This window comes from Bufo bufo, chromosome 2 (genome assembly GCF_905171765.1).
Source record: "Bufo bufo chromosome 2, aBufBuf1.1, whole genome shotgun sequence".
NCBI classification, from domain to species: Eukaryota; Metazoa; Chordata; class Amphibia; order Anura; family Bufonidae; genus Bufo; species Bufo bufo.
Genome location: NC_053390.1, coordinates 598,020,570 through 598,033,688, shown reverse-complemented (window position 1 = coordinate 598,033,688; position 13,119 = coordinate 598,020,570). Strand labels below are relative to the sequence as shown.

Genomic DNA, 13,119 nt, shown 5'->3' with positions numbered 1-13,119 from the left:
CAGCGGGCGAACGGAGAGGCGCTGAGGAATAATAGTAAGTGCAGGGACATCTCTGTGCGCCGCTCTGTGTAGGAAAAGTCCTATCATTGGTGGCGCAGTGCGCCCGCCCCTCTCTCCGTTCATTGGTGGCAACGGCAGCAGCAGCAGCACAGGGGGAGGGAGAGACTGCTTCCTTCTCCCCTGTGCTGTTGAGGGAACATGAGCCCGCCGACAGCAGCGCTCTCATGTTCAGAGATACTAGACTGCGCAGCAGCGCAGCAGCGCAGCCCAGTATGGAAAGAATTGAAATCCCGGTATCGTATCGATACCGGGACAAAAGTATCGATTGGGTATCGAAATTTCGATACCCGCAACAACCCTACCTCACATAATGGATATAATGGAGAACATGGGGTTTATGTGTGAGGCACATGATAGAGTTACTTGCTATTAATGTGAGGCACATGGTTTTATCAATTTGGACCTCCATGTGTCTTATGTTAATAGTAAGCAACCTCATCATGTACCCACACATTAACCCCATGTTGCCCATTATGTGAGGAGGCACTGGATGGAGTCACTTACTGTTAATGTGAGGCACATAGAGGTACTAAAGTACCGCACATTATTAATAAGTAGAGGTGCGACGAATACAATTTTTTTCGAATCAAAATCCGAAAAGGTTCTCGAATCTCGAATCCTACGAACCCTGTACATAAGAATTGTCTGAACAGTGTAGGAAACAAAGTGATCCAAACACTTATGGGGGGGGGGGGAATCTGTGGATGACACTGTTATGGGGGGGGATCTGTGGATGGCACTGTTATGGGGGGGATCTGTGGATGGCACTGTTATGGGAGGGATCTGTGGATGGCACTGTTATGGGGGGGATCTGTGGATGGCACTGTTATAGGGGGGATCTGTGGATGGCACTGTTATGGGGGGGATTTGTGGATGGCACTGTTATGCGGGGGATCTGTGGATGGCACTGTTATGGGGGGGATCTGTGGATGGCACTGTTATGGGGGGGGATCTGTGGATGGCACTGTTATGGGGGGGATCTGTGGATGGCACTGTTATGGGGGGGATCTGTGGATGGCACTGTTATGAGGGGATCTGTGGATGGCACTGTTATGGGGGGATCTGTGGATGGCACTGTTATGGGGGATCTGTGGATGGCACTGTGATGGGGGGGGGGAATGGGGGGGGATCTGTGGATGACACCTATATAGTATCTTATGCTATGTGCCATCCACAGATCCCCCCCCATAACAGTGCCCCTGCAGTGTGAATGACCCCCAATACAGGGACTGGTGGCCGGCATCTGGATTAGGAATGACAGCGGGGACCGGTGCAGTCCCTGTATTCTAATGCACCGGCCCCGCTCACTGTAGTATAATCTTACTGCATTGTTAAGATATAATAATCATGTGTAATCCAGCTGTATTACTTACAACATTAAGTTCCGTAGCAGGGAGGAGGCAGGACGGGGCGGGCGGTGCGTCACTCACTACGTCACGCGCCCGTGCCGCCTGCTTTATTCATAAAGTGGGCGGCGGAGGCGCATGACGTAGTGAGTTGCGCACCGCCCTCCCGGCCTGCCTCCTCCTTCCTCTCTGCTACGGAACTTAATGTTGTAAGTAATACAGATGAATTACACATGATTATTATATCTTAACAATGCAGGTTAGATCATAAGATTATACTACAGTGAGCGGGGCCGGTGCATTAGAATACAGGGACTGCACCGGTCCCCACTGTCATTCCTAATCCAGATGCCGGACCCCAGCCCCTCCTCCCTCTGTTGATACACCCACCCACTGAGCTGTGCAGTGGATTCGTGGGATTCGAATTTGACTAAATTACGTCAGGATTCGAGTCCACGAATCCAACATTTTTTCTAAGGATTCGTGGATTTGACGGATTCGTCGTCCCACCTCTATTAATAAGTGACCCCAGCACTATCAACCACTTAGATTATAATGATCCCAACAATATCAGCCCCTCATATTTAAGATAGTGACCCCCAGCACTATCAGCCGCTCATAGCAGATCCACATTTTCATTGGTGGCAGTGGTCAGCCACGTCACAGTGGGAAGGGACTGAAGCTCTCCTTCCTTCACCATTTCCACTGTGCGACCACTGATGAAAACATGGTGTGTGCCACATTGGGTGCACGTCATGGTCTTTAACTGGAACTTCTATTAAGCTGCGCAATATAAAACCAAACCAGGCATCAAAATAGTGATACTTGTTCAACCCTACAGTAGAGTATGTGTTGCTAGTTCTGTTTCTCTGTTCTGCTATAGGAACAGAAAAATGAAAAAAATAAATGGACACCCTGAATCTGGCCTATGACAGACAACAATGACGCCCAAGAGGCCCCTTTGACTATAATGGCGTCTGTTGGGCTTAAGTGCTGGTCTCTGCCATTCTGCTGGATAAAATACCACTGCCTGCTGCGATATTTTGTCCTGATGGCATCTATGATGGATTATCCTAATGGAACAGATGTGAACCTTGTCTTAAAGTGGTATCTTCATCTGAGACAATGGGGGCATATCGCTAGGATATATCCCCATTGTCTGATAGGTGCGGAACCCGCACCGATATCGAGAACGGAGTGGGGAAAGTGGTGGCTGGAGGACCCTGGTCAGGCCACCACCAAACGCTCTCCCCATAGAAGTGAATGGGAGCGCACCGCGCTTGCGCTGCCAACGCTCCCATTCATTTCTATGGGGCCTACGGAAATAGCTCGCCTATTTTCGGCGTCCCCATAGAAATGAATGGAGGGTGGCCAAGCATCGATAGGATATGAATGGAGGGTGGCCAAGCATCGATAGGATATGCCCCCATTGTCTGATAGCTGTGGGTCCAAGAAGTGGGACCCGCACCTATCTCGTAAATGCAGCCAGCAAAGTCCCAGAGGGCGCACTGCCCTCTGGGACTTTGCTGGCTGCATTTACGAGATAGCTGTGGGTCCAAGAAGTGGGACCCGCACCTATCAGACAATGGGGGCATATCCTATCGATATGCCGCCCTTGTCTGAGATGGGAATACACCTTTTAATGGAGCCATGGAGAGGGTTTTTTTTTTTTGTTATTTTGCACTTGTTTTCTTTTTACTCGGGGAGAATAATCATGTGAAATTTACTGCTGCTGCTAAAAATATTCGTTCATTAAGTTCTATTTTCAGCCTTTGGGGCAGGCGGAAGATCACTGAGTAATGACATTAATAGTACTTCTATGTTCTTCAAAAATTTTCATTCCTTTTACTTGCATTAATTAATTTGTTTTAGGCATTTCTTTCTAATTGCTTCTTTAAGCATATTTATGCCTCGTTTTGCAGAGCTGGTAGAATATTTTCTGGTTTCATGCATCAACAGATTTATAACTATAGTATTTGACTCGTGCCCTACGTTCTATATTTATTCTCACTTTCACAATACCTTATTATACTGTATCTTTTCTTTGTATTACATTTTAAGTTGGATTGGTTAATGACACTGAGAGACACATGATTTCTGAATAACACACACATGTCTTCAAATCAAAGTACAGTCCTGATTAAAAGTTTAAGACCACTTGAAAAATGGCAAAAAATCATATTTAGCATGGCTGGATCTTAACAAGGTTCCAAGTAGAGCTTCAACATGCAACAAGAAGAAATGAGAGTGAGACAAAACATTTTTTGAGCATTCAATTTAATGAAAACAACGATTAAACTGAAACAGGCTGTTTTTCAGCTGATCAAAATTTTAGGACCATGCCTTTAAAAGGCCAAATCTGTGCAAAGATGTTGATTCATTGTCATTTTCTGTCAGGTAGTCACACGTTGTGATGGCAAAGGCAAAAAAACTCTCCCTTTTTGAACGTGGTCGGGTTGTTGAACTGCATAAGCAGGATCTCTCACAGCGCGCCATCGCTGCTGAGGTGGGACGCAGTAAGACAGTCATTTGGAATTTCTTAAATGATCCTGAGGGTTATGGAACAAAGAAGTAAAGTGGAAGACCCCAAAAAATTTCCTCAGTACTGAGCCGGAGGATCCAATTGGCTGTCCGTCAAGACACTGGACGATCCTCGACCCAAATTAAGGCCCTTACTGGTGCTGACTGCAGCCTCATAACCATAAGACAGCATCGGAGACTGAAGGGCTTCAAAAACAAAAAACGTCTTCAAAGACCTCGTCTCCTTGAACGCCACAGAACTGCTCGTTTGGACTTTGCAAGAGAGCACCAAACATGGGACATTCAAAGGTGGAAGAATTTTTTTTACCTTGATGGTCCTGATGGTTTCCAACGTTACTGGCATGACAAGCAGATCCCACCTGAGATGTTTTCTACACGCCACAGTGGAGTGGGCGCCATAATGGTCTAGGGTGCTTTTTCCTTCAGTGGAACAATGGAGCTTCAGGAAGTGCAGGGGCGTCAAACGGCCGCTGGCTATGTCCAGATGTTGCAGAGAGCATTCCTCATGACTGAGGGCCCTCGTCTGTGTGGTAACGACTGGGTTTTTCAACAGGACAACGCTACAGTACACAATGCCCGCAGGACAAGGGACTTCTTCCAGGAGAATAACATCACTCTTTTTGCCCATCCTGTGTGTTCCCCTGAACTAAATCCAATTGAGAACCTTTGGGGATGGATGGCAAGGGAAGTTTACAAAAATGGACAACAGTTCCAGACAGTAGATGGCCTTCGTGCGGCCGTCTTCACCACTTGGAGAAATGTTCCCACTCACCTCATAGAAACGCTTGCATCAAGCATGCCGAAACAAATTTTGGAAGTGATAAACAATAACGGCGGAGCTACTCATTACTGAGTTCATGTTTGGAAGTTGGATTTCTGTTTTCGGGGGGTTTAGTTTTTTTTTGGAGGTGTGGTCCTAAACTTTTGATCAGCTGAAAAACAGCCTGTTTCAGTTTATTTGTTGTTTTCATTAAATTGAATGCTCAAAAAATGTTTTGTCTCACTCCCATTTCTTCTTGTGGCATGTTGAAGCTCTACTTGGAACCTTGTTAAGATCCAGCCATGCTAAATATGATTTTTTTTGCCATTTTTCAAGTGGTCTTAAACTTTTGATCAGGACTGTATATGACCTTGCTTATATGTCTAGGCATACTGATGTGCTATTGCTTCTCTGTTACTTGAAGGCATTGCCCCACAATTAAATATTGAAGGGGACAGGTCATCAGAAAATGACCTATTGTTTAAATCATGTTTTTATGTTAAATTTTGCTTTCATTTTCTATGTCACTATTTATATTAAAAAAATATTTAAAATTGTGTTGTTTTTGCACTGACCACTAGACCTAATATGTTCTTTACAGATAATTTTTCAGAGCCATACCATTATCAATGAGTCAGCTCCTGTCCATTGTGTCTTTTGGCCCCTGTGACTGTTCTCAAAGGACAAGAAGTCTTGACATGTTTTAGGCCTAGTGGCAAGTGCGAAAACTGCAATGCCATGTGCTACCCTGGATTCTAGAAGAGATATTTATATCCTACCGTATATCAGATTACTGTATAGTGTCTGATGCAAAGGCTACAAAATATGTACAGACATTAGAATTTCAGGGGTTGGTGGGAGATTTGAGCTCAGAAGCCTTCAGCATTGTAAAAGCAGCTCTGGGTGACAAGTGTGAGCCTTTTCTATTGCCTGCCGAATTAGAAAGCAGATCCCACAGGAGAGCTGCTCACAGGTGTACACTTCACCCTTGCATTGCAAGACACTGACACTACTAGTAATCTGAATGTGTTGCTGCATCAACTACTAGGCAGAATATTTGTAGTTGTTGGCCATTGTTGTTGGGTCTGGTCCTCTTGCTGGCAGAGTGGCAGAGGTGTAGCTAGGCTTTCCAGCACCAGGGGCAAGGATTTAGCATTGCACCCCTCCCCTTACCCCTATACTTACCACCCAAATTTACAAAAAGAGGGAAAACTCCAGTGGTGTATGTAGCAGTACCATTACACATTGCAATAAATGAAAGAACCTACTGCATCCAGGGTTTCACCGGCGTGTTTGTGTGATTTCCACTGGATCCAGAACAAGATCACTGTGGTGATAAAGCAGAAAGAATAATCACATAAGGAAAGGATGGTAAATGCCCCTGTGAAATCCTCAGCAGGGGACACTGTGGTGGCCCTGTAAGACCAAGCCATCGCAATATATAACAGGGTATTTTAGGGCATTGCTTTCCCCGTAGTGCTACCACACAGTACTAATGCTTGATGTGCCCCCTTACTCTTATGTCATCCTTGTGCTCCCTCACTGTAGTTATGTTCTCCCTTTGCCCCCTCACTGTAGTTATGTCCTCCTTGTGCCCTCTCACTTTAGTTATGTCCTTTTTGTACCACCTCACAGTAGTTTGTGCCCCCTCACTGTGGTTATGTCCTCCTTGTGCCCCTTCACATAGTTATGTCCTCCTTGTACCCCCTCACTGTAGTTATGCTCTTCTTGTGCCCCCCCCCCCCTCACTGTAGTTATGTCCTCCTTGTGCCCCCTCACTGTAGTTACGGTATGTCCTCCTTGTGCCCCCTCACTGTATTTATGTCCTCCTTGTACTCCCCTCCCTGTAGTTATGTCCTCCTTGTGTCTCATCACATTAGTTATGTCCATCTTGTGCCCCCTCACTGTAGTTATGTCCTCCATGTGTGTCCTCACTGTAGTTATGTCCTCCTGGTTTCCCCTCACAGTAGTTATGTCCATCTTGTGGCCCCTTCACTGTAGTTATGTCCATCTTGTGGCCCCTTCACTGTAGTTATGTCCATCTTGTGGCCCCTTTACTGTAGTTATGTCCTCCTTGTGCCCTCACACTGTAGTTATGTCCTCCTTGTACTCCCCTCACTGTAGTTATGTTCTCTTTGTGCCCCTTCACAGTAGTTATGTCCATCTTGTGGCCCCTTCACTGTAGTTATGTCCATCTTGTGGCCCCTTCACTGTAGTTATGTCCATCTTGTGGCCCCTTTACTGTAGTTATGTCCTCCTTGTGCCCCCTCACTGTAGTTATGTCCTCCTTGTGGCCCCTCACAGTAGTTAAGTCCTTCTGTCCCCCTTGCAGAAGTAATGCCCACCTTTGGCCCCTAGTGTTCCGTCCAGCTCCATAAAAAAAAACACTGAATACTCACCTGTCTCCCTGATTATCAGCAAATCTGCTGTTCCCAGCCACAGTAGACATGGCCACACACACAACGCTCTGCTGGCTGTGCAGGAAGCTGATTCCTAGGGTTTCACCACTCCTCCCACACAGCCAGTAGTGCGATGTGCTGCCTGCTGGGGAGTGCCTGAGCTCAGCGGAACAGTGCTCCCTGCTCCACCATGTCAATCATTGAACTGTCTGGGTGCGCCCGTGCCACAGCTGCCACCCCTCGCTACGCCCCTGGCTAGTTGTCTGAGAAAATAATAAAGATTGCTAGTGGTCTAACAAAATAATAACGTATGTTTTAAACAACATAACTGCAGAAAAAGGCACTGCCCCCTAAGTCAGGACTGGAGGCAAATAGTCAAAGTCACTTTCTGGGATGAGTTGCTGAATCAACAATGTAGAATTCTAGGTTGGACTTAATTGTTTTGTGTCTTTTTCCAGCCTTACCCATGTGACTATGTATAGTCATGAGCTTTATTTTGTTACAGAATGGACTCAATGCTTTACATCTTGCTTCCAAAGAGGGTCATCTCTATCTTGTGCAAGAACTCTTGGAAAGAGGATCTGCAGTGGACTCTGCAACTAAGGTACCATATACTTATTGGGAACATATATTATCATATGAAATTTACTGATAAAAACATCACTGGGCATTTCATCACGTGAAGGGTAGGAATAGATTGAAACATTTTTCCAAAAGGAAAGCTGTGGTAATCCTGCATTTGTACAACAACATACAGGTGATGCCATATTGCTGTGGAGCCTTATTATTATTATTAGTAGTACGTTACAAAGCTGATATGGCTCCACTGTGGCACTTCAATAAATTTGGCTTGGGGCTACTCTTCAACGGGTTATCTAAGTGGCCCTCCTGGTAGTCACCCTGTAACCCCTTTAAAGGGATCTGGACTTCACTGCAAGGGGACCACCAAGCTGCTACCTCTTGGTGTAGTCTCTTTAAAAGTGACTGCTGACGCACAGGGGTTAAAAGACACCAGTGTGATGAACCGAGGAATCATGCAAAACTGTATTCAGCAAGAGAGTGAGGTCAGAGCAGGCAGAGTATGTCCAATCCGATAAACAGTCTGAGGTCAGGGCAGGCATTTTAGGTTCAGATGGAGATCAGGTAGAGGTCAGGTCAGACAGTGAAGAGTCAAATCTGAAAAAAGGCAGAAGTTAATACATGGGCAAACAAGCATAGAATAGCACACCTTTGGAAGGATGCTAGCAGACTAGAACCTATTGCTCCGGCACCTTCTAACAAGAGAATCAGCTCCTGGGGGAACGGCCATAGGCTGGGGAAAATTATGGTGGGCATGCTGTGGCCCTCTAAGATCCAGAGTGAGTTTGCACACCCTACAGGCAGTGTGAGACACTACCAGCAAGAAATAGGGTGTGGCCTGCAGAAAGGATCAGCTGCTCTGGTAGTTTGGCCCGCAGGTAAGGAGGAGAAGAAAAACCCCTGGTCCAGGCCACCGGAATGCTAGACCAAGGAAGCGGGGAAGTAGCACTGTGGCCATGCCCTCCAGGGAGAGCAAGGAGTTGATGAGTATGGGCTGCCGCTGTAATATTGTAGTAGTAGCATTTTTAGAGCCCTTGCTCTTAGACAAGTATGGAAGGGTGGAGATGACCAAAAAAGGGAAACAATGAAAAGAAAAGATTTCATTCATAGGTTGAAAGTGAAAGGCTAGATACAGTTTATACTGACATAGCAAGCAAAATAAAAGAATAAATTAGATATGTTGTAATATGTCATTTATTTTATTTTATTTTTTCAGAAAGGGAACACAGCACTGCACATTGCATCACTCGCTGGACAGGTAGAAGTCGTCAAGACTCTTACCAAGCAAGGAGCCAATATTAATTCCCAGTCTCAGGTATGAAATCAGTGCTATATAACCCTGGTATAATTCTGAAAATGTGTGCATGTATGTATGTATACATCTATAATGACATTAAGTCTCCAGAGCATTGACTAACAATGCTCTAGGGAAGACCTTAAAGGGGTTGTCTCACTTCAGCAAATGGCATTTATCAGGTAGACAAAGGTAATACAAGGCACTTACTAATGTATTGTGATTGTCCAAATGGCCCCTTTCCTGGCTTGATTCATTTTTCCATCACAATATACAGTGCCTGTTTCCAGGGGTTACTGACGCCAATGCAGCGCAGATACAAGGTGGCCTGGACGGGAGCTGCTGCGCATGCGTTCCTCTACACGCTCCCACACTCCTGGACACCAGAGAGGCTGGCACTTTTTCCTATAGTGTACAAGCACGGCCACCGCTGCTGGATTGCTGGGTGGTCATAACCCTGGATCAAGCAGTGTATAATGTGATGGAAAAATGAATCAAGCCAGCAAAGGTGGCAATATGGACAATCACGATACATTAGTAAGTGCCTTGTATAAACTTTTTCTGAATGATAAATGCTAATTGCTAAGCTGAGACAACCCCGTTAACTTACTTGTACTTACTAACTAGGAGGCAATATTTTTTCTACTACTTGCTGTTTACATCTCACCCCATTGGTGTCAGCCCATCACTCTCAGGGGAACAAGAACCTGTGTTGATCTGTGATGTAGTGATTCACAGTCATATTAATTTACCAATTGAATTGCTGTATGTTTTTGTGTGTGTATATATATATACTCACACTCTAATCTTTCAACATAATACTATACTTGCACCAATAATTTGGAGGGCAATATTAACATTGTGTAACATGTAATCTTAAAGAGCATCTGTCAGCATGATCAGGCCTATTTAACCAGGCATACATCCTGATAGGGTTGATCAGGATGATAAAAATGATACCCTGATGTTTGACTGTCCTTTGGCCCATTGCCTAGAACACCACATTTTTTATTGATATGCACATGACTTTCCTGGAGCACAGAGTGGTCGGTGACAGCCCTCGGAGCACCAGTTTGTTTATGCCCCTTCAGCTTTAGTCCCTTCCCCCCTTCCCCTGCATTGACAGAAGAACCTTATTGCCCTTGCACCATACCCTCCAGGCTGCTGATCTCCAAGAAGTGAAGATTCTGACTGAGCAAGTGAAGAAATCGAGAGAGCAGTAACAAAAAGATGGATCTTGGTGCTTGCTCATTTGGAATCTGTGCAGCAGCAGATCCACTAAGCAAGTCCCGAGACACGGTGCAGGCACAAAAAGACAGGGCTAGCCCTGTCAGTCTAGAGGAAGGGGTGTAAAACTGAAGGAGTGTAAACAAAATGGTGCTCCAAAAGCTTTGACCTACTCCTCGGTGCTCCAGGGAGTTTATTTGCCTCAATAAAAGCTTGTTTTTTTCTGCAATGGGGCAAAGGACATTCATAATCAGGGAATTGTTTTTATCAGCATGAGCAATCCTACCAGGCTGCATGCCTGGTTTAATAGGGTTGATGATGCTGACATGTGCTCTTTATCATAATCTGTAAGATGCCACTAACTGTATTTTTTCACACTGCCATAAGAGGTTCCATTTGGCATGTCATTTGGCAGTAATAAAAACTTTTAAGGAAAGAATAGCATTGTTTTCAGTGCAAGTCTTGTCAAAATGAAGGAACCCATGCCGGAACCCAAATTTTGATGAGAAAAATCACAAGGGAACTCAATGGACCCCACTGTAAGTCAGTGTGATTTATCGGGCATTGGCGTTATTTGTCATGCCATCGCCATGTTTGGCAAGTTATTATAGAAGAAAGCAAAAGGTTGGATTGGTAGAAGATCAAGTCTGACCTGAAAACATGCCACAAAATGACCTTTTTAAATTGGCTTCTCTTGTAAACGTCTGGAAGTAGAGTATGGTAGCTCTTACTGCTGACATGTAGCTAAGAGACAGAATTTGCCTTCAGCAGAAGCTCTGTATTCATTGCTTGTCAGTAAGCACATAGTAATGGCAGGTTTACTCTGTGGAAAGGTGTATTTGTTACATTCACCCTGCAGTAGGAAACCACACATTTAACTGGTATCGAGTTTAGCGGGTTCTCAGTTATACACGGGTGACGTTTTTTTCAAAGCAGAAAATTATTATACAGACACAGTGCAATTAACATGACTACACAGAGTCATAGAGTTATAGTTACTAGATTTCAGGGCCTCCATTGCAGATTCCATCAAAACCAGCAGACAAAAAATCCTGCATGCTAAAAGAATGGACTCCAGAGCAGAAAAAGAATGGGCGCCACTTGGCCTAGCAATGCACCTGATACTGTCTAATATTTAGACAGTGTAAACTTAGACTAGAGAGTCTAAAATGTGGAGAATTTATCAAAGTGGCTGATGCTGGATGATATGCCCGGTGCCTCTTTAGACGGACTCGTCTGTTTACACAACCTTGGCTTCCTTTACACTAGTATTGTGCGCCAAAATTTTGGAGCATTTTTGGGCACATATTGTTTAAGTCTTGATCCCTTTCTACTAATCCATGCCACCTTGTTGGATGACTTGTCTAAAACACAGTAATAAATGTGGTGCAAAGCAGGTACGCTAGTTTTTTTTGTGCACGTTACTCTAGAATGTTTGCACAATTTGATTAGTAAATCTCCCCCATTCAGTTTGGGCACAACGTTGTGTACTTGTTGGAAGAGTATCACCAAAAGCCCTGGACATGTGGAACTGGATGACTCACATCGTAAAAACAAAACATATACCTTGTATGATAAACCTACAGTATCGTTTCAGTTTTAGGATTTAGCATGTGTGCTGGCATAACAGGAAGTTTCTCAAAGATATTGTCACTTAAGGGTTTTGCGGTACTTGTATATGGATGACCTATCCTCAGGATAGGTAATCAATATCAGATTGGTGGGGTCTGACACTCGGCACCCCCGCCGATCAACTATATATATGAGGATACGGCGCCTGCCTTCTCTTTTCCTGCCCACCGCTGTTGTCTATTGTGTATGGAAAAGCAGCGGCGAGCAGGAACGGAGGCGTGCGCCGTCTCCACATACAGCTGATCGGTGGGAGTGCCAATTGTCAGACCCTGCCGAACTAATATTAATCACCTTTCCTGAGGATAGGTCATCAATATAGGAAAGCCTGGAGAACCTCTTTAATGAGGATAGCTTATTCAAGATCAAAAAACCCTTTCAGCAACAGGATTTTTCAAAGTGCAGTTATTGGGGTGATCAGCAGTCCACCCCTGGGTCCCAGTATCCCCATCAAACAGCTGATGGCCATGGCCACCCAGCTATTTCCCCTTTAGTGGTCGCTGCAGATGATATGCAACAGTACTTGGTTGCCATTGAAATGACTGGATGTTGAGTTCCCTGTCCTGGCAAATAGAGAGGGTCTGGAGCAAGGGTAATGGAATGTGCGGCCAAGAAACAACTTTACATACCCAGTAATCCGCTAGTGCGCAAGGTTAAGGCTACTTTTACACTCGCGTTTGGTGCGGATCCGTTTGTATTATCTTTAACATAGCAAAAACGGATCCGTCTTGAACAGCATTGAAAGTCAATAGAGGATGGATCAGTTTTCTATTGTGCCAGATTGTGTCATAGAAAACTGATCCCCATTGACTTACATTGTGTGTCAGGACGGATCCGTTTGGTTCAGTTTCGTCAGACGGACACCAAAACACTGCAGGCAGCGTTTGGTGTCCGCCTCCAGAGCGGAATGGAGACGGAACGGAGGCAAACTGATGCATTCTGAGCGGATCCTTTTCCATTCAGAATGCATTAGGGCAAAACGGATCAGTTTAGGACCGCTTGTGAGAGCCCTGAACGGATCTCACAAACGGTGAGCCAAAACGCCAGTGTGAAAGTAGCCTAATTCCCACCTGGCCAAGTTGCTGGTGGTGGAATCTCTGCCATATCACTTCAGTGACCAAAGTGCAGGACTTGATTAAGTTTAGTGGGAGCTTCTGGGCAAAAAATCTGGTGGGGGCCCCATAATTTTACTTTTTAGCATAACTGGGGAGATGTGGGTGACCCTGCTGCTGACAAAACTTCTAACCTCCACCTGCCAAAGTTCCTCTTTGTCTAATATGGTGG

General features: G+C 45.1%; 1 protein-coding gene across 50 annotated transcripts in view; it reads left to right on the top strand.

Moving 5' to 3' along the window:
- ANK2 (ankyrin 2) overlaps window positions 1-13,119 on the top strand; it is a 536,395-nt gene that overhangs the window by 347,363 nt on the left and 175,913 nt on the right. For all 50 annotated transcript variants that reach the window (XM_040418305.1, XM_040418330.1, XM_040418328.1 and 47 more), the window contains exons 3-4: window positions 7,612-7,710; window positions 8,902-9,000. In XM_040418305.1, coding sequence (XP_040274239.1) covers window positions 7,612-7,710; window positions 8,902-9,000 — 198 coding nt within the window. The remainder of the gene's footprint in view (window positions 1-7,611; window positions 7,711-8,901; window positions 9,001-13,119) is intronic.